Genomic DNA, 24,913 nt, shown 5'->3' on the forward strand with positions numbered 1-24,913 from the left:
AAAGTATCCAACCCAAGGGTGTTTTTCAGTAACCAAAGTGAGAAAGTGCTAGTCAGGACAGCACAACAATAAGCGGAATGAAAGCATAATAGCCGTCACAGTAAGCCCTTCATCATTCTTCTATAAATCAAGTATACTAAATTACATTATAGACAATTGTTACTATAGTACATTATCATACAAGTTACTCCCTCCCCCACGCCTTCTATGGGCAGAGTATACTTCCCTGCCCTTTGACTCTGGGCACACCCATGTGACTTGCTTTGGTTAATGGAATACTGGCAGGTGTGACAGGACCCAATGACTGAAAGGTATCTGAATGACTGGACTTGCTCTCTTGTGCCTTTGCTGTAGCTGTAAGAGCTTAGCCTGATAAGTCACTATTTCTTTAGTCTGAGTCCCAGAATATCATATGTAACAGTTCTCAGTGAGCAGCCAAGTCCAGAGTCACCCACCTAAGCCCAGTCTATACCATCCAATACTTAGCAAATCCACACACTCCTGAGAATAAATGTCTATCATTGTATGCCATGATATTTTGTGGGTTTTATTAGTCAGCAATAGCTGACTGATACAATGATACTGTGACAACTATAAAGTCTTATTCCATTTCCTCAATAATTCAAAAGATTAGAAAATCTACATGTAAATCTGGACAGTAACTCTTCCACTCTAGCCATCATGTGACTAGCAAAGAAATATGCCATCATATTCCATTGTTTCTCTGCTCTTCAAGGATTAAATATAATGTAAGTCAGGGTACTGGGTCAGACTGCATGGGTTTGATGTCAGGCTCCTTGCTAACAGAGTGACTTTGTACAAGTTACTTATTCTCTCTGGAATCAGTCTCCTCACCTGAAAATGGGAATAACAACAGTACTGAATCTACTCTCGGAAGGATTAAATGAAATAATATATGTAAAGGATTTAGGGGCACCAGCCTGGCTCAGTCATAAAACATGCAACGCTTGATCTCGGGGTCATGAGATCGGGGTCATGCCCACACTGGGTATAGAGATTAAAAAAAGAGAGAGAGAGAGACAAACAAAAAGAATTTAGTAGCACATAGTAAACACTAAATAATTGATAGCTGTTAGCTACTTATGGCTAACTATATTTTAAAAAACAAAAATTAAAAAAACACAACTCTCCCACTCCTGTGATTATCCCATTATTGACAGAGTCAGGTCAGGTAAGATCACAAGCTTGGGAGTAAGAAGCGAAGTATATCCTGAAGGGAGAGCCAAATCAGGAAGGAGTAAGACCTTAGAAGGAAATTCCAATTCAGAAGGTTCATCTTAGGGAGGAAGGAATCCTCTCCAGGCTCTGTGGCTTTTGCTCCCTTGCTTCCCACTCCCACCCTGGCCACATATGAAGGCAATCCAAGAACTATGATGGTAGTGTCCCAGAGAACAAATCACAGTCTTAAGTCAACGTTACTCTCAGTATTTATTCCGCTTGTTATCTCTGAGCCTTCTGTAAAATGTTCTAGCTCTGTCTCAGTTAGGCTTTGGGAAAGTAAAGGGAATAATCCAGAGATTCCTAAAGTACAAGGTGAATCTTGTGGAATACTAGTCAAAACGGTAAGATCCAGTGCAACTTTCCCATACCTTTTCCCTCCTCTACTTCCAATTTACAGATGCTGGATTGACTACTAGGGAAAGCAGTAGTTTCTTTATAGTGACGGACTTGTTAAACATTGGCAAATATTTTCTACTTCATCCTCAATGAATTATTATACACACTTAGAAAGCACTTCCCATGCTATATTAAAATATTGCTAGAAAGTAGATGGGATTTGGGGCACCTGGGTGGCTCAGTCAGTTAAGTGTCTGCCTTCAGCTCAGGTCATGATCCCAGGGTTCTGGGATAGAGCCCCCCCACCAGGCTCCTTGCTCAGTCAGACTCCTTGCTCATAGGGGAGCTTGCTTCCCCCTTTCCTTTTGCCCCTCGCCCCATTTGTGGTCTCATGCGTTTGTGTGCACGCTCTCTCTCTCTCAAATAAATAAACTAAAATCTTTAAAAAAAAAAAAAGTAGATGGGATTTTTAAATACTTCAATAGCACAAAGATTTTTTTTCTTTCTTCATTCTCTTTTTTATTGTAATGCCATTTACCATAAAATAATTTTTTCTATACATGATCAAGACCTTACATGTCCTACCTCCCTTTAGCAAGCGAAAAAAAAATCCTCATCTGCTTCCTTTCTTTCAGGATTTAAACACTATACAAATAATATACACTAATAAGTGATCTTTTTTTAAAAGTTCATTTTCTAATTTAGCAATAAAAAATTTGACAATCATTCAAAGTAGAATTTTCTCTACATCTAATAATTCACTTCTAATAATATGTACACCTATTACAAACATAAATTAAAAATTAGCACAAAGAATTATCACTAATTCATAATTTCATACCTTAATACCAATATAAGAATATCCAGAAAAGAAACTGAAGACTAATTTAAATTGAGAACATGTAAAAGATACATAGAAACTCTGACAACTTAAACTAAGAACTAGTTTCAAATGTTCACCCAACCAGCTGGTAATCAATCTCACTGACTCAAAGAAAAGTCCATCTCAGTGAAAAATCTGAGTATTTACTTTAAAATGCAAATTCTTGCTTTTAGATACATACACTTCTCAAGCAAATAAGAAAAGTTACTGAATCATATTAATTCACCCAGTATTATCTCTGCAGTGACATTATTAAGGCAAGTCATGCAGGAGATCATGTTAGTTTCTTAAGAAGTTAACCTCAAAAAAGAGATGCTTCCAAAGTAAGCCCAGTGTTGTTATTCACAAATTTAGTAATCCCATTTGTATTTTTAGCATGAACATCCAACTACAATAGCATCCCTGGTAGCCAGTCTCAAAAGGCATGGTCTCCAGCAATTTCCCTCTCTGTTTGTGCATGTCATTCTTCTTCTCTACAGGTAGAGATTATTTCCCCTCCCTCTGACTCTGGCCTGGCCTTACTCTCTTTGACCAAGAGTGACATTCTCAGACTTCCAATCCAAGGACATAAGAGAACTGGCTGAATGCCTTCTATTTCCTAGCTCTTAGAATGCTCCTTCTTAGAATCCAGGCACCCAGCTTAAGTAAATCCAAAGGCCATGTGGAGAACAGCGCGCCCACATAAAGGAGGACTGAAGGCCTTTAGAGCTAACTGAACTCTCAGCCAGTGGTCAGCTATGTGATGTGGCCATTTTGAACATTCCAGCTATGCCGCACCTTGCCAACACCATCAATCAACCACAAATTTAAGAGAAATAATAAATTGTTTAAGCCACTAAATTGTGGGGTGGTCTGTTACACTGCAAGTTACCTTTTATACTATTTCACTTATCAATTCTATAAAAAAGTATTTTATATGCCCTAAATTATTTCATCCAAGTTTCAAATGTTTCCCCAGATCTATTATTCTGGGACTGGTTTACCCTGTTCATTTTTAAAAATAAACTTCAAATTCATCCCTCAACTCATCTTTCTATCCCCCATTTATATTTTTTTAATATCTGCTTATAAAATGGTGCCTACATTCCCTCAATCACTTTCATGTCTCGTCTCAGATCCTTTTCCAGGTCCCATTTATCTTTTCCGCATTGCAATTTTGTTGACCAAGGAAATATTAGTTAGGAAGGTGCGTGAGGACCTGCTAGAGCTAAATGAGATATTAGCATACAGGTTACTTAATGTGAACTACTGCTTTAAAATCATTTGTTTCTAGAAGTTAGACATTCTGCTTAAACTATTTTTCACTAAGTATCCAAGGGTAAATTTTAACTCTAGACTGTGTGTGAACTATGGTCAACTATGAATTAGCAGTCTTGTTAATAAGATTTTATTATAAAATTCCTAATCAAAGCACTACATTAATGTTGTAATAAGCAAAATTCATGAAAGACAGTATCTATTTCATACTGGCATTTTAAATAAATTTTGCATTTTCTTAAACCATGGATATCAGGGCATCCATAAAAAAACTGCCATTCACAATTCACAATTGAGGAAAGGAGTAAGGCCAAAACAAAGCCAAACACTATACAAAAATCTCAGTTGGATTAAAAGGATCATTCCTCCATGTGTACTGTGCACTAATTACTTGGTGCAAGCACAAATATCTTCCCATCTCAAAACTGAGTAAAGACATATGTTAGCAGGGTACATGGGACCAAAGGCAAGTTTGTAACTTACTCAGATTCATAATAAGACTGTGACTGAGCTGAAAAATATGAAATCTCTAACTCTCCGTTCTCTGCTTCAGTTATTAAGGTGTCCTTCTTGGTGACCCTCTTCCAGTTGGCCTTTTTCTCGAGCAGTAGCCAAAATAGCAGGCAAGGTCAAAAATGAAAGTTACTAAAATTAAAGAAAAAATTGGCTTCTCCCTATGGAAGGTGACTCAACATTTAATAATGTGTGGTGCCCTAAAAGCTGCAAACTACTACATGGCCTCTCCAGGTCCACTTTAACTCAATCAGGAGACCATTATCGAAACATTAACTCACTAGTACAAAGTGGAGATCAAGTAGTTGAGAATGCTCCTAGGCTGAGGTCTAATAGAGAGTAAAGAAGATGATCTCATAATGTCTCTTTATGATCTATAAATCACATTATTCCATAAATCTGACATAAGTGTCAAGATTAGGACTCAGTCAACCTCTAAGTAGAAAAACAAAAATAAGCAGCTGCCAATTTTCTGACTTAAATCTAGAAGCTGGCATACAGGTTATTTAGCATAGAGATTATTCAATGTAAAATAATGTAAAATATCAAGCAACTTCCACTTACTTCTAGAGTCCAAAAAAATTTCAACATTGGCAGAAACTCAAGAAACTTCTTCAGGCCTAATGGGATTTTATTAGTGATATATTCAAAGTTTAGTTAGGTGTTTTTGAAAGCACTAATACAAAATAAAGTTTTAGTAAATTTGACCAGTCTCTGAAGATGTATTCTTATAAATGGGGCAGTTTAAAGCCAAATTTCAACCAGGATAGTGTCCATGTTTATTTAGACTTGTTTTGGTATTTCAGACAAAAACAAAATAACAACCATCAAAGAAATGAGATTTGCAGTGACTAGTTACAATTACTTCTGAAAAAGCAAGACTCCACTGCAAATAATATCAATATCCCCAAGGCCACCTGTTAAAATAGCAGTCTATGCATTCCACCATTCTTTAGCTGTAACCACAAAGCCTGGTTTTACACCTAAGATATACAAGAAACATCAGATTAAAAGCATCAAATATCAGCCTATACAAATTTGCCAAACAAGCATAGCAAAAGAAAAGCAGATACAAAGTTAAAGAACCAGGCTCCAAAGGATTTAAATATACCCAACAAATTCCAATCCAAGTTCATACTGTGCTTCAACCTAAAACTGGTAAGTAACCACCAATTCTGACATCTCCTATTCCCCACTAGTTAGATCTCCCCTTTATCGCCTGAATTTCTCCACTGATCTCATCACTTCTTAGGAGTCTTATGATTGCAATCTCCATGGCCTTTCCTTTCTCAGAAAGTGATATAGCACCAGGACCCATATTTTACTTTCTTTACAATTTAGCACTGTTTTGTTTTACCCTATTAGATATTTTTTCCCCAATCTCCTGTACCCATGTTTCCCTGATGGATCCTCTTGCTTTTTACCACTTCGTCCTCGCTACAATATTTAGCCTCTCCTTTCAAAGCAGAGTATGTAGCCCTTTTTCTGACATCTGTAATTCTGGCTCACCATCAACACCCCGTTCCTTCCCTAGAGACTATCACCATAGTCCTAGGTCTCCATCCCTAACCCTGATCCTCCTAAGTAAGACCTCTTCCTTTTCAGAGTTTGTCTTGTCCAACATTAGTTTAGCCAAACTGGGATTGTACCCTGAAGGCAAAGGCTATCTCCCCTCCTCCCACCCCACCCCCACATTCTACAGAACTACAAGTCTCCCACCTGCCCTGGCTTTCTCTCCTTCACCCCTTAGATCCATCTGCATCCCGCCTTGCCCGTTCCCTCCTTGCCCCCCACCCTAGATCTCTCCTTCCACTCTCCCGCGTTCCCCTTCCCCACTCCTGAACGCACCTCCTCTGCTGGGCCTTACCCGTAACCCTGACACCGAGAAGGCCCTGCCAGCAACCTCACGGCGTCTCTCCTCTGGGCTTCCTCCGCTCTTCAGTAACTGTCCCCACGCCCCTTTCCCTCCAGGGCCCCGCGCGCCGCCCAGAGCCCCCTCCCCGATTAAGCTCCCGCTGTCACTTGGCCTCTCATCCACAAGATGGCGGAGCTGTTGCCCCCACCCCCGGGTCCTCTCCGCAAGCCACCCCTCCCCTCCTCCCTAGAGCTCCCGTCCCGTCCCTTCAGCTGCCCCCGCCGCCGGCCTCGGCCCAGGATCCCGCTGCCCCCTCCTCCGGCGGGCAGGCGGCCCAGGCCCGAGCCTCAGCGACGTCGCCAACGCCACCGCCTCCACCGCTCCCGGCCTGCGCCTTTTCCTCACCATAAACTTGAGCGCTTTTTCCTGCAGCACCGCCTCGGCTGGGTCCATAATCACCGGGGGCCACTGGGTCTGCACTCCACCGGGGCCGCCCCCTTGGTGCCAGGCCGCAGCCAACGCAGCGCCCGGATCCGCCTCCTCTTCCTTCCCCCCGCCCTCTCTTACCTCAGGCACCAGCAGGGGGCCAGGGAGGACCCGCTGTTCCGTGCACATGCGTGAGCCCGCTGGCTCACGGGATTTGTAGTGCTGGAGTTTCCCGCGGCAAAAAGTGAGGTCTCGACGCGAACCGCAATTCCCGCGGTTCGCTGCGGCATGGTCGCGGTGGCCGAAAGCTAAATACAGACAACTCGCCATCGAGTAGAGGAAATCGGCTGATGGGAATCGTAGTTTATAGCCTCTACGGATGGGAAACGGGAGGGGGCACGGGTGTCTCCGTGGTTACCGAGCGACGCTAGTGGCTGCCTGCCTGGCATTTAATATCAAGATGGCGACCATTGCCTCACCTGTAGCCCAAATACTGGAAAAAACTGTGAGAGGACTCAGACGTCCCGGCAGCATCTGACCAATGCAGAATTTCAAGGTCCTTCTAACCTATCACGCCACACTGCTCCTGAGGATCTTACTCTACCCCCACAAGAAGTCAGGGCCAGAGAGAACTCACCTCCGGAAATTCTTGGGTGTTTAGGGCTCAGAAGGCATGGCCTGTTAACCGTGGGACGGAAGCGTTGCATTAAGGGGCAAAAAGTGCTTCCAAAAGGCCTTCAATGGTTGGATATAATGGCCATCCAGCAAATAAAGCTCGTAAGTATTTAGTTTGGCCTTGAAAGGGACAGCAGGATTTTATTTTGGAGATTGGGTCTCCCTTACTCTCTCAACACCAGGGTTGGGCTAAAAGTGATGGCTAGTACAGAATATCCAAATTGATAAAATAAGTGAATTAGGGAAATGCTTTTTCACTTACAGGAAAAATTTCCATTGTAAACTATTTTATTCATCTGTTCAACGAACAGTAAGCACATAACTGTGTCCAGACATCATCCTGAGAAATGGGGATTCATTGGTGAACATGATAGACCCAATCTCGTGGAGCTCATATTTCTAGTGTGTTGATACTTTGTTCTAGTCATCTCTATGTCCACAGAACTCAGCATACCTAATGCATAATAGGCTTTCACTTAATAAAAAGGTTTTATTCTTGAATTAAAAAAAAGTTCTACACAAGTGCAAAATGGAGAAGATTTCAAATTCATACACATGAAAACTACCTGGAAGTTTTCATAGGACTAAGGCAGTATGTGACACGTTGCCAAATATGCTAAAGGAGTTCTAGGCAGCTTGAAGAGTAGTGTCTGGGGAATAGAGGCTTATGGTCTTTGTTTTGAAGCAGTTAGACCACACCTGGAATACTTTGTTCAGTTATGGTCACCATGTCCTACAAACATGGTATGTTGGAGCATAGCCAAGGCCAGGATGACCACAGGAGAAAATATTGGTAGATGCTTACTCTAAAAAAAAGAGCACTTAGGAACAACATGACAACTAAATTAAAGTGTTTGAAAATATTGAAAAGCATATGTAGATAGTATATGACAATAACAGCTATTGCTTTATTAGCTCGTTGTGCCAGGCATGTACTAGGAATTTTATATTCATAATCTCTAATATGGGGTGCCTGGGTGGCTCAGTCACTTAAGCATCTGCCTTCAGCTCAGGTCATCATCCTGGGGTCCTGGGATCAAGCCCCTGCTCAGCAGAGAACCTGCTTCTCCCTCTGCCTTCCATCCTGCTTGTGCTCTCTCTCTCTCCCTCTTTCTCAAATAAATGAATAAGATCTTTTTAAAAATTTTACATAATCCCTAATATGCATAATAATCTCTAATATTCATCATAACTCTGTAAAATAGGCATTATCCCTAATTTACAGAAGAGACTGATAGAAAATAAATAATTTGTGCAAGTCATAGAGCAAATTACATTGGCAGAATTCTTTTTTATTTTTTAATAATAATTTTTATTATGTTAGTCACCATACAGTACATCCCAAGTTTTTGATGTAAAGTTCCATGATTCATTAGTTGCGTATAACACTCAGTGCACCATGCAATACGTGCCCTCCTTAATACCCATCACCAGCCTATCCCGATCCCCCAACCCCTCCCCTCTAAAGCCCTCCCTTAAAAAGGTAAAAATTGAGGTACCCTATGATCCAGCAATTGCACTACTGGGTATTTACCCCAAAGATACAGACGTAGTGAAGAGAAGGGCCATATGCACCCCAATGTTCATAGCAGCATTGTCCACAATAGCCAAATTGTGGAAGGAGCCAAGATGCCCTCCAACAGATGACTGGATTAAGATGTGGTTCATATATACAATGGAATATTACTCAGCCATCAAAAAGAACAATTTCACATTTGCAGCAACATGGACGGGACTGGAAGAGATAATGCTAAGCGAGATAAGTCAAGCAGAGAAAGACAATTATCATATGGTTTCGCTCATCTATGGAACATAAGAAGTAGGAACATTGGCAGAATTCTAACCCAGGTCTGCTTGACTCCAAGGACTGTGCTATTTTCACTGAACCACAGTTCAGTGGCATAGGACTCAGATTCAGAGCTAGTGATCAGAGCTATACTGACAAAGGAATGGACCACCCCATTCCTGAAAAGATATAGAGGCAAGATGACTATCTGTCAGTAATGTCTAGAGGGTTTCAGTTTGAGTGGGAGAGTAGGATCTTTTAAACCCTAAGATTCTATTCTGTTGAGAAGTCATTCATTTGACTTTGTTATCCATAAAGGAGTATGAAAACACTGCTGGATGAGGCCGGCAGTCAGTGACAGTCCTCACTTTGTCCAGCCATGTAGAGATAAGGATTAGTAAAACAAACCCAAGGAATTCTTGTTTGAAAGCACAACCAGCTAGACAGTTCATATGCATATGGATTGAAAGTGAGCTGGCAGGAACTGGGTACAGAAAGGGTAAATCCTCTTTTTTGAAAACTGACCACTTATGGTCGGTCAAACTGAGAAATCCAAGTATAAACTGCCTTGATTTTGAAACTTCTTATATCCAACATAGTTTAGGAAAGTTCATTGGACTGGATTAAGAAGTCTGGTTCTAGCCCATCCTTTCTCCGATGAATTGGTTGACTGGGAAATTAACTGAACCTCTCTGGTCCTCTGGACCTCATCTGGAAAACAAAGACCTCTGCCAACTCTAAAATGGATGCACTTATGAGCCTGTTTATGGTGCAATTGCTCAAGGAGAACACTGAATCATCAGAACCTTTCAAAACTTCATTTTACCAAAAAATTGGATTTCCAATATGAGAAATCACAACTTCTACTAGACTTAATTTCTTCCCCAGCCTTCTGGTTTAAGACCTCAGAGTACTCTTTGACTCATCCTTGTCTATTAGTGTCTGTATTCAGCCAGTAATCTATCAAAATGTCTCTTCCAGCCTCTACCTCCAATGCAAGTCTGTTCCGGACTATCACCATCTTTTTTGCCTATTTCCCTATATTTACCTCCAATCCAGTTCTCTGACTCCAGGCTCTCATTCCACCTCCTCTGATACTGTCTTTTATTTCTTTTTTAAAGAGTTTATTTATTTGACAGAGAGAGAGCACAAGTAGGCAGAGTGGTAGACAGAGGGAGAGGGAGAAGCAGGCTCCCTGCTGAGTAGAGAGCCAGATGCGAGGCTCCATCCCAGGACCCTGGGATCATGACCTGAGCAGAAGGCAGATATTGAACCAACTGAGCCACCAAGGCACAGCTGATACTGTCTTTTAGACTTCACTTGCATCACAATTTTTCCCTGCTCAATCCTTGCTTGGCTCTCTTATCTCCGTTATCTTTGGTTGAATTCTTTTATCTGGCTCTCTAGAGCTTCACAATCTTATCCAGTCTGCTTTCCAACCTTACTTCCCACTTTGCATTGATAGGGCCCTCTGCTCCAATCAGAGGTTTCTCCTACACACCTGCTCAGCATACTCCTGTCTCCCGGCCTTAGCCTGTAATATTGATTTCTGACTTCTAGAAGTCTTCCCCTTCTCCTTCTCTCCTGTTCATCGTTCAAGGTCTGACTTAAATCTTAAAAAAAAGAAAAAAAAAGTTATCTAGGGTCTCCTGGGTGGCTCAGTCGGTTAAACACCAAACTCTTGGTACCGGCTCAGGTCTTGATCTCAGGGTTGTGAGTTCAAGCTCACAACGGGTTTGGAGCCTACTTAAAAATATATATATAGTTTTCTAGTTAATCACTCTCTTTCCATACATGGCATGTTCCCTTTTCCCTTCCCCCATAGACAATTTTTACCTTTTTGTTTGTATGGTTCTTGCAAAATGGTTATTCATGTGCTACAATTTTAATTCATTAAATATTATTTATATATCTCATTATATATTATATGTGTAATATTGTTTTTGTATATCCCATTCTGTTTCATACTTTTTCACCCAGTGCCTAAGGTTTTAAGACCCATTCGTGTTGTTATGTGTGCATCTAACCCGTTGCTTCTAAATGCTGCATAATAGCTTGATGATGTGTATGCCCCATGTTTTACCTACCCACTCTCCCAGCAAAGTCCACAATTCCCAATCACCCTGATAATACTGCAGCAATCAGCCTCCTACATATCCCTGGGTAAGAGTATCTTTGGTAATACATATCTAAGGTCATACTTGCTGGTTCATAAGCTATTAAGGACACTTAATTGGACATGTAGTGCCAAACTGAAGTACAGAAAGACCAGAACAGTCTATAGTTCCACCACACTATTCCACCACACTTGGCATTATCCAGCTTTCCACTTTTTTTTTTTTTTTTTTTTGCCAGTCTATACATTTTACCTTCTTTAAGAAAGCCCACAAGGGGGATTGCCTCTTGATTTTGGCTCAGGTCATGATCTCAAGGTCATGAGATTGAGCCCTGTGTTGTCTCCGTGCTGGGTGTGGAGCCTACTTAAGATTCTTTCTCTCCCTCTCCCTCTGCCCCTCCTACCCCCTCATGCTCCTTCTCTTAAAAAAAAAAAAAGAAAGAAAGAAAAAAAAGAGAGAGAGAGAAAGCAAGCAAGCAAGCAAGCCCACAAGGGTTATGCCCTTCTTTAAGCACACTGCTTTGCTCTTCTAATCTTAATCCCCATAATGTGTGATTGTAACACATAGCAGACTGGAGCCAGAAATAGTCCATATGTGCCTTCACTTTTTTTCTCATTCCATGGCGTTCCCTTCTACTATACCCAATGGGGGTCTGAGCCCTGATTGAACTTAAGAGTCATTTGACAGGTGGGATGCCTGAGTGGCTAAGTTGAGTGTTTGACTCTTGATCTCAGCTGAGGGGCTTTATTTATTTATTTATTTACTTACTTACTTACTTATAAGTAGGCTGCACACCCAGTGTGGAGCCCAATGCAGGGCTTGAACTCATAACCCTGAGTTAAGACCTATGCTGAGGGGTGCCTGGGTGGCTCAGTTGATTAAGCCTCTGACTCTTGGTTTCGGCTCAGGTCATGATCTTAGGGTCGTGAGATAGAGCCCCATGTCATGCACCAAGCTCAGCGCAGAGTCTGCTGGAGATTCTCTCCCTCTCTCTCCCCGACTTCTTCTCCCCTCACTCGTTCATGCATGCTCTTTCTCTCAAAGTAATTAATTAATTAATTAATTAAATCTTTAAAAAAAAAAAAAAAGACCTGAGCTGAAATCAAGAGTCAGCCCTTTAACCAAGTGAGCCACCCAGGCACCCCACCTGCTGAGGGACTTTATAACAAATATTAATGTCGAAGCTCTACTCCCCAAGTACCTTGGCAATGGTAATTGTAAAGGTCCCCAGGTGGTTCTAATCTGTAGCCAGATTTGAGAGCACTGTCTTGGAATGTAGATACCTAGTGCCTTCTTGGTGACCTCTGGCTACGGAGAGTTCCCCTGCAGGCCTAACTTGTCTTCAAAACTCTAGAATTACTTCTCCTCCCACCCCCAAACCCTCTGTTTTCCAAGGACAGCCAATCAAAGCTCAAGGTTGACTGGAAGCAAAATGATTAACTGATTAAAACCCCACCAACTATTTGATATCTGATAGGCTTAACCCTAGGGTCAAGACCTCCAGTGGAGGTGGGAAAGATTATTTTGTATTTCAGTTGGCAGGAGAGACACTGTTTTAGTTGTGGGCTAAAGAACTTCCCCCTTCCCCTCATTTCCTTGTTCTCATAAAAGGCCAATAGTCAGTGACTTCTGAGTTTGTTGACCCCATTGGGGTTCTATATTCTCGCACTTAAGTGAAAGGAGTCACTATTAAGAGTGATCCAGTGGTGGTTCCCTCCACAACTGTTAGCACTGTCACAGTCCTAGGTCATTCTTATCTAGACAGAGCAATCAGTCCCCTTCACAGCAGTTCTGAGGAGTGGGGATGGGGTGGGATTGTGGTGGGGCCACGAGAAAATGTTCCAGGCAAAGGTAACTGCATTTTTGACAGTGCATTCTGAGAACCAAAGCAAGGCCAGGTGACTTTGGGGGAAGAGTGGCACTAGATGAGACTGCCAAGGACAATAGCACCAGGCTCTCTAGGCAAGCCATTGTTCAGCCAGCATATTCTACTCAGGTGAACCAGCTGACATCCTTTCAAACTGAGGTCGTTACCTATGCCCTACCAGCTATAAAATATCTTGACTTTCACCCCAGTTTATAGGTCACATTAAGGAATCTGGACTTTATCCTGAGGGCTGTAAGAAACTACTGACAAAATTTTAAGCAGGGCTGCAGCATGGTCAGATTTGTATGTTTAGAAAATCATTTATGGCTGGAGGCTGGGAAAAGGATTATGAAGTTTCTCAAATCTTCCTGGGAGAGATGATGGAGGTCTGATGAGGGAGATGATGAGAACAGAAAGAAGTAAATAGATTCCAGAGATATTGCGGAGACAGAATCTGTAGGACTTGGTGATTGATCGGATATGTCACGGATGATGTCAAAGGGATGTGTCAAAGATGACTTCTAGGTATCTGGCCCAGGAAACAGGATGAATGAGAAGTGCCATTATTTGAGACAAGGAACACAATAGAAGGAACAGGGGGTAGGAGGATAATCAGTTCTTTTTTGTACATATTGCTTTAAGGTCCCTGGAAGACTGACACATGGATTCGGATGTTGAGGAGGCAGCTGAGTATTTGGGACTGAACCTGGAGAGAGAGGCCTGGGCTGCCGGTAGGGATCTTCAGCTAACACCGGTGAAGCATATACCCCTCCCATCCCCCAGCCCCGAAAGGATGATATCACCCAGGGCAACTGTAAGCCTGTAGAGCAGCAGGTCGAGGACAGATTCCTGAAGAACCTTGAGATTTGCAGATGAGCAGAAGAGGAGCTGGCCAAAGAGCCCAAGAAGTGACTAGAGAGGCAGGAGGAAAAACCAGCGAGTGTGGATCTTGGTGGGAGGCCGATACCAGGCTGCAGTGAGCCGAGCGGCTCTCAAAGGAAGGAGCGAAGAGACAGCACAATGGTTAGAGGTAGAAGTTGAGGGTCTAGAGAAAGCGTTCATTGTTTTATTTAAAGGAAGGGAGACTTTAGTTCAAAGGAAACCAAAGAGGTATGACAACTAAACGCAGTGATTGGTCCCTGATTGGACCTTCGAACAACACACACGCAGACACTGACACACAAGAGAGAAAGCAGCTGGGCAAGACACCAGTGGGACGATCAGGGAAAACGGAATATAGGCTGTATATTAGATAATAGTATTATATCGGTGTTAAATTTCCTGGGTGTGAGAATTTTATTGTGAGAATCAGAAAATCGGAACATGTCCCGGTCCGTAGGCTATATGCTAAAGTATTCAGGATGAAATGTTATGATGTCTGCAACTAAATCTCAAATGGTTTAGGGAAAAAAGAAGTGTGTGTGTGTGTAGAGAGAGAGAGAGAGAGAGAAGAAGGGAGGGAGGGAGAGAACTAAAGCAAATGTGGCAAAAAGTAATTTGTGGACCTAGGTGAAGGGTTATGGATTTTCGCTGTACTCTTCTTGCAACTTTCCTGAAGGTTTAAAATTTCCCAAAATAAAAACTTAGGGACTAAAAGGGGCACCTGGGTGGCTCAGTCAGTTAGGCATTTGATCCTTGATTTTGGCACATAGAACATGGAACTTGCTTAAGATTCTCTCTCTCTCTCCCGCTGCCCCCACCCACTTGCTCATGTGCACACCCACCCTCTCTCTCTAAAATAAATAAAATAAAATAAAAACTTAGGGAATAAAAAAGAAGTGAGACTTGAGCATATTTAAATGCTGATGGAAAGTATCCATTAGTGGGGCGCCTGGGTGGCGCAGTCGTTAACCGTCTGCCTTCGGCTCAGGGCATGGTCCCGGCGTTCTGGGATCGAGCCCCGCATCAGACTTCTCTGCTGGGAGCCTGCTTCTTCCTCTCCCACTCCCCCTGCTTGTGTTCCCTCTCTCGCTGGCTGTCCCTATCTCTGTCAAATAAATAAATAAAATCTTTAAAAAAAAAAAAGAAAGTAGAAAGGTTAGAGAGAAAGGTTGAAGGTAAAAGACAAAGAGAAGGGATAATGATGGAGCCAGCTCCTGAGCAAATAAGACAGAATAACATTGGGATGGAGGGATTAGCTTCCTGTGACAGAAAGAAAGGAGACTATGGGCACAGAATCAGGTTTGGTATAGAGCTGGAGGAGAGAGATTAAGGAAGTCTCCTTCTGATGGATGTTGAAATAGGTGACTAGCAATCTTTGCCACATAAATGAGATTTTTGCATTTCCTGCTTTCCTGGTTTTTGCTATCCCCTTTCTTTCATTCAGTAGCACAATCAAAAAGTAGCTTTTCTTAGATTCGATGAATGCTGTTCTAGACCAGTGGTTCTCAACTGGGGGCAATTTTGTTCCCTAGAGGACATTTAGCAATATTTGTGCTCCAAGGCAGGAGAATGCTTCAGAGGACACAGGATATCTGACTGTTTTTAAGGACATTCTGAGGTCCAATAAAACAGTCCTGCTGTATCTCATTGGTAACTGTGTGACTTTGGGCAACTTACTTGACCTCTCCATGCCTCAGTCAGTAAAATGGGGACCACAATAGTTCCTATCTCGTTGGGCTGTTCTGAGCATTCATAGAAAGTCCTTAGAACGTTACCTGGCAATAATATGTACTCAATAAATGTTAGCAACTAGTAAGTCTAAATTTCACATAATTTGCATATACAGTACAATCAAGATGGGCTCGATTTCCTGGCACCTTCTCCTTCCTGAGCAATTTAGTCTTAAGACCATTACATAGGGCAGAACAAGGTTGATGTTTATGATGAGAGATAGTCTGACATGGGGTGCTGGAGCCCAAGTGGTGCACTAAGGGCATCTATGTGGAAGACGAAGCTAGCATCAGTGACGGAAGAATGGCTACATATATACATACATTCATTCTCTAGCTCTGTCTACTCAGAGGGCCTTGGAGCAGCAATACCCAATAACAATGAGTACATGTAGCATCCAGATCTCAGCTTCCAAATGCCATCCTCCACTAAAAGAAATCAATACTCCTTGGAGAAATGACTGCTTCCAGGGGTGGGACAAGGAAAATACAAGATAAGCCCAGAACATTTCATGCCAGAACACAAGGAAGTGCTCAAAGAATAGTGGAGATATGTCAAAAGGATATATCATTTCACAGTGTTCCCTCCCCAAATACTTAACGATTTGGAAAAGAAAAGGGTAAGTTCACAGAAGCCTGCAGACAAAAGTTCCCTTAAGCTGTTCTCTGCTGACCTGTCCTCCTCATGGACAGTTAGTCCCTTCAGAGAAGTCATCATAATTGAGAATTAGTTTGCTTACTTGTGTTTCATTTGTCTCCCCCGTGAGACTGTAAGCCAGCGCCCCAAAAGCAGGACTCTGTGTATCTTGTTCAGCATTACCTGCCTGGCACCTGATGTGGTAGGTGCCAATGAGTATCTGTAAAAGGAAAGAACAGAAGGGAAGAAGGGAGAAAGATTTTGGTGGAGAGAAGCTTCTACAAGGAGAGGTCTTTAAGCAGTGCTATATAGTGGAATTTCCCTTTTTTTTTTTTTGCTGTCCCTTTAAGAGATTAAGACTTAAATTACTCTTCAGTGCTATTTAGAGTCAAATTTGTGTTTAAAAAAAAGAGAGACTTCATGCTGGCTACACGGGTATATTCACTTTGAAAAAATTCATTGAGCTGTAACCTTATTATTTTGTGCACTTTTCTGTATGTATATTACACTTAAATAAAAATTACATTAAAAAGGGAGAGAGAGAGGAGAGAAAGAGGCCATACTAGGCCCAGGTGGGTAAAACTCCAGGTGAGGTGTGGAGGGGAAGGCATAGATGAGGGCGAGGACCGGGGTGAATTAGAAGGAAGACAGGAGAACACAGCTGGCAAGTATGAAAGACATACATGGAGAGACCAGGGAGAGGGGAGGTAAGGGCCGCCTCGGGCCAGCCTGGTGGCCTGGATGCCACGGCAAGGGGTTTGGGTCTGATTAGAAACTGCTGGAGGCCAGTGTTCACAGTTTATACCGACAGTTTCCCTGGTTTGGATGCATAATCGCCTGGAGAGCTATTCACGAGAGCCATATTCAGAGACTCTGATCAAGAAGGTTGGGTGGGGATCACGAACCTGCATTTTAGCAAGCTTCCCAGAAGATTTAGCTAAAGCTTGTTCTCCGGTCATCACAGGACTGTCCCTCACTCTCCCATGGGCCCAGAATCCTGGGTTCTTGTCTGATGTTTGTTGATTCTGATGAAGATCAAACATAGTATCAAAATGAGCCTAACTCTGAGGCTAGATGTCCTGTCTCTAGCTTAGATCAGAATTTAGATCCCGCTGGAGAAGGACACTTTTTTGGTACTCATAACCATTTGGTAGTTTTCATTGGTTTTGTGGTTAACTGCACAGGCTCTAGAACCAAAACCTGGGTCCAATCCCTGGAGCTATTATTTAACTTCTTGAAGTTTCTTCAACTGTAAAATGGGGATAGATAATGGGGTCTACTTCACAGGTGGTGAGGATTAAGTAAATTACCAAGTGGAAGCACTTAACCCAGAGCCTGGCACATGGTAAATTCTCCTTCAATGCAGTCCTTCTGTGCCAGCTTTTCCTCCTACGGTCTTCTTCTCTGACATTGAGTAATAGAACTGGAACAGACAGGTCCCCAAATATCTTGCAAGCCTCCTGCCCTCACGAGTGCCAGGGCAGCCAGGCAGGGAGAAGTCTGGGCTCCACAGACCTCCATCAGCATGTGTGTGGGAGAGCTTTCCCACTGACAGTCTTGGTCTAAACTACCCCCGCCCCCAATTTTATTAGTGCTAGGTCTAATTTATTTTAGGCCCTGGATTTGTGATTCCAAATTAGTTAATGTGTTGATATCGTTCTGCCTCATGAGAATGTAGACCTCCTGGATTTTCTCGAGCAGGAGGTCAAGAAATCAGTGAAACCAGGAAAATTCTCCATAGGTGGCAGCTGAGCAAAAGTCAAGATTATCATCTTTTTTACTGTCTTTCAGGAGCCCAGCCAGCGCCCATTCCCCATCACCCCTCCACCCACGCTACTTGAGTGCCGATGTCCCAGCAGGCTGGAACTCACAGGCTGGACTTTGCAAGCAGGCAATGGCTGGACTTGAGAACAACCTTGCTTCCCATGGCAGGGCTTCAGCTAGCAGATCTGGCAGTTTATTTGTCAATATTATTTGTTGTTAGCTTAATTGTAGGAAAATTGAAAAGTGTAATGCATAGCCATGAAACCCTTAAGGCTGGTTAATCTTTTTGGATTGTAACCAATGTAATTTTTATTAGCTGATCCCATCTTGATTATAATACGCAGAGCCCTGGAAAAGTTGCTGAAGGCTCCAAGTCATGGTGTGCACAGGGAATAGGCAGTCTCCGTCATTTGCATTTTCTGCCAACGAGAGAGAAAGGGCAGAGGGGGCTGGATTGAAAGAACTGGGTTTGAGGTGTCAGCGGGGAGAGGAGAACCGTCTCCAGGAGAGACGCAGAAATGATCCTGGCAATCCCATGAGGGGTGGGGCCAGGCTAAGCGGGGTTAGGTCCTCTGCCGTATCTGCTGGAGGCGCTGCAATGAGAACATTTGAGTAAGGGCTATGGCTCAGAATTAGGAGGAAACAGAGACAAATCCAAAAGGCCATCAGCAGGGTTTATTTATGATTATTCGAAGAGTCCTTCTTCAACGTTATAGTTCAAGTATGGCGGCATCAAGAATTGGAATGGTATTGGGCGCCTGGGTGGCTCAGTTGGTTAAGTATCTGCCTTCAGCTCAGGTCACGATCCCAGGGTCCTGGGATTGAGTTCCGCATCAAGTCCCCACATCGGGCTCCTTGCTCAGCACGGAATCTGCTTCTCTCTCTCCCTCGGCCCCTTCCCCCTGCTCGTGATCTCTCTGTCTCTCAAATAAAAAAATAGAATCTTAAAAAAAAAAAAAAAAGAATTGGAATGGTATCTACAACTGAGAATTTGAAATGTGTAAACAATGAGGCTACCAGTCCCTGGTCCCTCTCTGGACTTTGATTTTCTGTGCCAGAGAATGGGGAACAGACAGTCTCATCCATTACGGCCCCTTCTCAGCTCTGACATTTGAGGAGCTCTCCTTTTCAGCTTTGGCATCTCCGGAGAAGGAAGGAGCTTTGCATTCTCTTAGGTACCTCTAAATACCCAGTCTAGCAATGATCCCCTTCCAAAAGGTGAAGTTGGGGGCCAGAAACACAGGGATTCTACTGACACTTGACTGATGCTCTTGACCCCCAACCATACAGTAAATGATCCTAGATTCTAGACAAATGGGGAGCCTAGAGGCAGCACATGGGCATTTTTCCCCTTGGCCCTTTTATGAATATAAATATTTAGTGCATGGTGTTTTGCAGAATTAAATCTTTGAGCCTAGATTAGCCTGGTAATATCATTATGTAGATACCAGGGCCGAGCTACCTGTGACTGCTGTGTGTCTTCTCATTCGAGGACGCCTGTGATGACTCGGTGCGCTTGCATTTGCCAGGGCAATCGTTAATTGCATATGAAACAGTTGGTGTTTGGCTTTAAGGGAAGCTGATTGGGTCAGTCACCGAGTGTTTGGCTCCGTGATCTGCAGCTGGCTCTTTGCTCCTGCACTCCTGCTTTCTTTTCAAAGCATTCTTACTCAGTGTTTTTGGGACCCCCTGAGGAAGAGGCAGTGAAACATAGGGGGTTTTAATCTGTGTTTTCCTTTGGGCATTATAGCTTTAATTTTAATATTTTGGATAATAAAGAATGATTTTAAATTAAATTTGCGAGACTGCCATCTGTGATTGTTTGGACTTTTTCCCCCTCTCTGGCGGGTGTTTTACTCAATTCTTTCCGAACGTTAGCAAGAGTTGGTTGAGGGCAGGTGGAACAAGAGGCAGCAGAGAGAACTTAGTTCTCAAAGAACTTAGAGAAATGGGGAAAGTCTTTGATCCTTGGCCTCTGGCTGTTGGTGGGTGGTGGGAAAAGCTTGGCGCGCCTTGCATCAAAATCACAAAAGTTACCTGGGATGTAATTGTAGCTTCCTGTCCTCTCCTCTTGATTTGACTTTGAGAAAGTAATTTGCCAGAGTTGGGCCTCAATTTGCCCATCTGTTAAATAAAGAAGTGATCTTCCCCCACGGAGTTACTGCTGTAGTTTTGAGACAGTTCTTCACCTGAGAACAGCTCCTGGGACCCAGTCATTATCACTATCTACCGAAGGCTAAAAGGGTCTGAGGGCTTCCTTGTGTTTCCATAACTAGAAATCTCTATCAAGAAATATGTTCTTAATCTTTTCAGGGAAACCCAGGAAGAAGAATCTTTTGCCCTTCCAAGGGGAGGGAGGACACATTTGCCGTCCCCACCGCAGACCGCGGCATTAATGAGTCAGACAGCGCCACTGAACCCACATATGCCGAGCGAATGCCAGAAAAAAATGAAAAAGCACCTGCCAGCAGAGGGGTTGGTATGATGAGTGGGTTGGCTAGGGAAGATGGGATGGGGGAGGGGCAAATCACGGAACTCCTTTTTTAAGGGAAGGTGGTTCTTGGAGGGGTCACATTTTGCATTTGGGGGACAGAGAGAGTTGGAGGAGCTGTGCGGGGGGTATTCCTCGCACAGCACGTGGGCATCTGAGCAGAAGCCTCACACAGAGCAGAGCGCAGTGATCAGGGCCTGAGAGGTGAAGGGCGTGAGTGGAAGGAGATAGATGGGGGGGAGGGGGGATACACCGGAGGGTGAGGAAAGCTACCTTAAGGGCTCTCTGGAATGAAAATGGGGTTTAAACAAATTAGCAGGAAGCCGCTAGAGGCCCGAAGTGTGTGTAGGACAGAGGCTTTGTTAGCACCGAGTGGTTTCCTTTACATCTGTTCCTTCCCGCCGTCTCCCCTCCTTCACCCCAAACTCTGCTTTTATCAGATCCAGGTGGGGCTCCCGGCCACTTGCCTACACAGAGAAGGGCCCAAAACACCGCGGCTTGGGTCAGAAGGCAAAGGTTCATGAAATGACCTTGAAGGTCAGGGAGGCAATAACCATGGCTCTGAGCAGGATGGAAGCTCAGTAGACAAGTATTTATCATGTTTTTAAGACCTCACATGAGCTTCCTTTGTCCCACATGACGCCTAGACTAAGAGAGAAGCTTGGAATCTCAATCAATCTCTCTCTCTCTCACACACACACACACACACACACACAGACACACACTGTCCCACCTCCTCTTCCTCTCTCCTCTCCAAAAACCCTGGTTCTCCTAAATACAACCTTGGTATCCCCCAACAGTAGAAAACAACCCCAACAAGTGCCTATGAAAACAGCCTTTAAGACTCATGAATATTTAGCTCGTCCTCATGTAAAATATATGACTTTGTGTAAGGATCAGGCGAACGAGGTGCATGATTTTTTTCTGATTTATGGGCCTGGAGACGGATTATTCATAGCAGAGCAGCTGTGTGGAAAGATTCATCCGCTGCAAAATGTGATTGTACATCAGGCAGTGTGTGGGAACGGAGCTATGACTAATGGCTGCTTTACATATAAATGAGAAGGTTTGTGCTAGGAACTGTAAAAAAATACAATCACTCAGCTGACGGGCAGGCTCCTTATCGTGGGTGCAGGAGAGGGACCACAGGAAAGGCAGGCAAATGAATGCCTTGCCCTAAAAAGCCAGGTGGGGGTAAGAGTCAGGGAGCAGGAGAGGGGATGTAAGGAACGGGGGGACGCAGCCAACTCTCCCTATCTGGCCTGGCCGTCGTCAGTCTCTGTATTTGTAACTCCATCTACCAGGCCCCGCTGTGACCTCTGAGAGCTTGTCAGGGCAGAGAGGTGGCCCAACGGAAGTAGCTGCGTCGCCAACACATCCAAGGGTGATGACCGGGTCCCGAACTCTCCAGAGCTTGGCGTTAGGCTGCTGAAGAGTCAGGTCCATTCCAGAAGTCAGCACGAGATTCATCTCGGGAAACCTCAGAAGAGAAAAATTGTGCAAATCTGAGATTTCCCCCTGCCACTCCTCACGTCTCCCTCGCCTTCTCCTGTTCATCTCTCTCCTCTCTTGTAGCTGAGACAGGCTGTCTAGACACTGCAGATGTGGACAGATGTTGGGTCTGTAATTTATAACAACGGCCTCCAGAAGGCAATTCCAATTTGTTTCGGTAAGGCTTTGAGTTACAGGCAGAAAAAATATCCTGTAAATACTGTTGACTTACATGGTAAGTACACCAAGGGTTTACTTAGTGAACAACCACTAACTGCAGTATAATTACTTATCCCTGCAGATTACCAGAGAGTTTAATGACACTGAGCAGGTAATGACCACCAAACCGAGTCTCTGGTTTGAGGGGGGCCAGGAGAGCAAGGGAGCTGAGCCATACTCAACAGAATTTATACCTGTTTCTTCAAGTCAACAATTAGTCTCCATTTTGAGGGTCTCTCCGTGTTATCTACATGTTAGATATCCCCTCGCTATCACACTGAACACCAAGCAGGTTGGATCCTCTCTGTTGCTTTCCACTCATACAGTTTTAAACCATGTGGTATCTGGGGTACTCACAAAGCCCTCAGACAAGCCAGGAGGCTGGAAAATTACCTTTGCCGTTATCATGATGGGCCATGTACTCAGCAGCAGGGCCGAGCTGCACTGACTCACCCTCTCTCTCCTGCCGGCCGATGACTACACAGCTGTCCAGGCCAACAGTGAAGGGGACCGGCCCACCCAAGATCAAGCTAATCCTCGTGAGGACTATATTCTGATTGGGTAATTATAATGCGAAATGAAAAGGTGAATTTCTAGAATAGTGTTTCAAGAAATTCAGGGTGTTTCCTACTACCATCTGGTGGGGGGGGGGAGGTGTGCGTGTGCAAGGGAAGCAGGTGGCTAATATCAGGGCCAGTGCACGGAGAAGTCTGGTAACCTGGCCATGATTAGTCTGTTGGTAGCAGAAGCCAGATTTGTACTTGGGGTCTGCCATCCCCGAGAACTCTGACCAGCTGGTCCCCCTGGGATTCGGGGATCAGAGTTGGCCAGCAGCTGGGGAGCTCAGGCTTCCCTGGGCATATAGGGTTGCAGCTGAAATAGACCGCAGGGTATCGTTTATGTCAGTCTGGGGAAGGGGAAAGAGGAGTGGGAATAAAGGGGGTAGGAAAACGTGGAAATCAAATGAACACATTGGCAGGGGTGGATTCCACTTTTTAATCCATCACCAACCTCATCTAGTTTATCTGTTTCACAGAATCTTCCTCCCCCTTCTTGCCTGTCCAAAAACAGTCAAACAAAACTTTACACACCCCTAGGCACAGAGCCCTGGATTTTCACAGACCATGAAAGGAAAGCCCGATGCCAGTTTAAGGACAGATAATGTCTGGAGCATCCGGATTCTGTGTGATGGTTGCTGTGTTCTCCCCTTCTCATTCTTCCCCTGCCCTGGCCCTACTTTCTGTCCATCCAACTTCAATGATATCTTGAGTCACCTGAAGAAGTTCATCTGGTTTAGAATGTCAGCTCCGGCAGAGCCACGAAACTGATCACTAGCTAGGAGGCTAAGCCACCTGGGCCGAAGGGAAGGGGTTAGGAGTATCAGGCGTCATGGCTGAAACTGCTCTTCTCTGGAGGGCACTGGCCAGGGGGTCTGGCCTCAGGTGCTGCCCAGGAGAAAAGGTGTCAGCTGCAGAAGAATGGGTTCAGGAAACAATTTGTGTCTTAGAAGTTTAAGGTTTTGGATACAATGTCTAAAGAGACTCTGGAGACTTCTTTTATGGAGACTTTAAAAAATATGAGTGACTCCAACTTGCCAGGGGTGTGTGAGATTTTTGTCCTACTGAGAGATATAGATGACAATGGCCTGGAGCCCTCTAAACCCAGGAGATCCTTGTAAGTGCACCAAGCCTCACACAGCTCCCTGGCAGGAGCGGATAGGGATATTTGAACTTCCAGCCCTAGGAGGGCTGTGGAAAGAAGGAGGGACGACCTCTGGTCAGGGAGGACAAATGAGCTATAATAATGTTAATATCTGACATGAATTGAGAGATTACTGTGTGCCAGGCATATATTTTCTCCTTGATGATACATCTAAGCATTAGCTCTTCGAGAAAGAAAACATTACCCACTGCCAGGGAGCAGAACTTCCTCAAAATAAGAGGAAGCCCACGGCACACAATCCCACTCCGCGGCTCGCCAGCATTAGCTGGACGGTTACGTACTTTCTACGGTGGAGGACAGAAGCAAGAGGAAAAGTCAGCTACAGAGACATACAGCCAAAGTCGTCTATGGGGAGGGAACTTCAGGGTGCAGGCTCAGGGGTCTACATACTTGGAAAGGAGACATCACGGGACATATGAGAGCTAGTGAAAGAACAGGGTCACTGACCCACTTGTATACCTCCATGAGCGCACACCCACGCATCACACGTACACAAAGATACATATCACCTAGTGAGTCAATATCTCTGAATTCATGAGAAAGGATCACATAGCTTAGTCAAAAGGGACATATTACAAGCCACGGTTGATTCTATACACACAGGAATAATGCCGCAGCTCCCACAAAGACCTTCCCAGACTTCTTAATAAGCTAACACAAGCCTGGGGTGTTAGAGGAAGGACAGGGCAGGACTGGGAAGGGGTCGCTTTATGGGCATCTCCCCAGAGAGATTCACGTCTGGTCTTTTCCAAACCGAGTCTCCCTGCTGGCCAGACCTGGAACCTGAGTGAGGTGTCACATGTCTGTGGGCAGGCTATGGGCGGACAGGCTAAGGTCTGGGTCAGGGGGAAGCAGGGGTCTAGAGTCCAACTTCAGTTTATTTCTCCAGCACATACCAGACCCTGAGAGTCCAAAAATAGTTGCCTGAAATAAATAGTAGAAAGACCAGGGGCTTTGGAGCCAGAAAGCCTAGGTTTGATTCCTCTTTTACTGATTAGTATCTGTTCATTCATTAATTCA

The 24,913-nt window shown here is 44.0% G+C and overlaps 1 protein-coding gene across 6 annotated transcripts in view; it reads right to left on the reverse strand.

Moving 5' to 3' along the window:
* BTRC (beta-transducin repeat containing E3 ubiquitin protein ligase) overlaps window positions 1-6,646 on the reverse strand; it is a 169,857-nt gene extending 163,211 nt beyond the window's left edge. For 4 of the 6 annotated variants that reach the window (XM_045802917.2, XM_045802916.2, XM_045802915.2 and 1 more), the window contains exon 1: window positions 6,492-6,646. In XM_045802917.2, the coding sequence (XP_045658873.1) occupies window positions 6,492-6,539 (48 nt within the window). In that variant the 5' untranslated portion in view covers window positions 6,540-6,646. Of the gene's footprint in view, window positions 1-6,079; window positions 6,208-6,491 lie in introns of those variants that run through there. The other 2 variants (XM_087862769.1, XM_087862768.1) reach the window with 1 other exon arrangement.
* Window positions 6,647-24,913: the final 18,267 nt, after the last annotated feature.

The sequence above is a fragment of the Ursus americanus genome, chromosome 6, assembly GCF_024610735.1.
Source record: "Ursus americanus isolate L20-20 chromosome 6, mUrsAme1.1.p, whole genome shotgun sequence".
In the NCBI taxonomy this organism is placed as follows: domain Eukaryota; kingdom Metazoa; phylum Chordata; class Mammalia; order Carnivora; family Ursidae; genus Ursus; species Ursus americanus.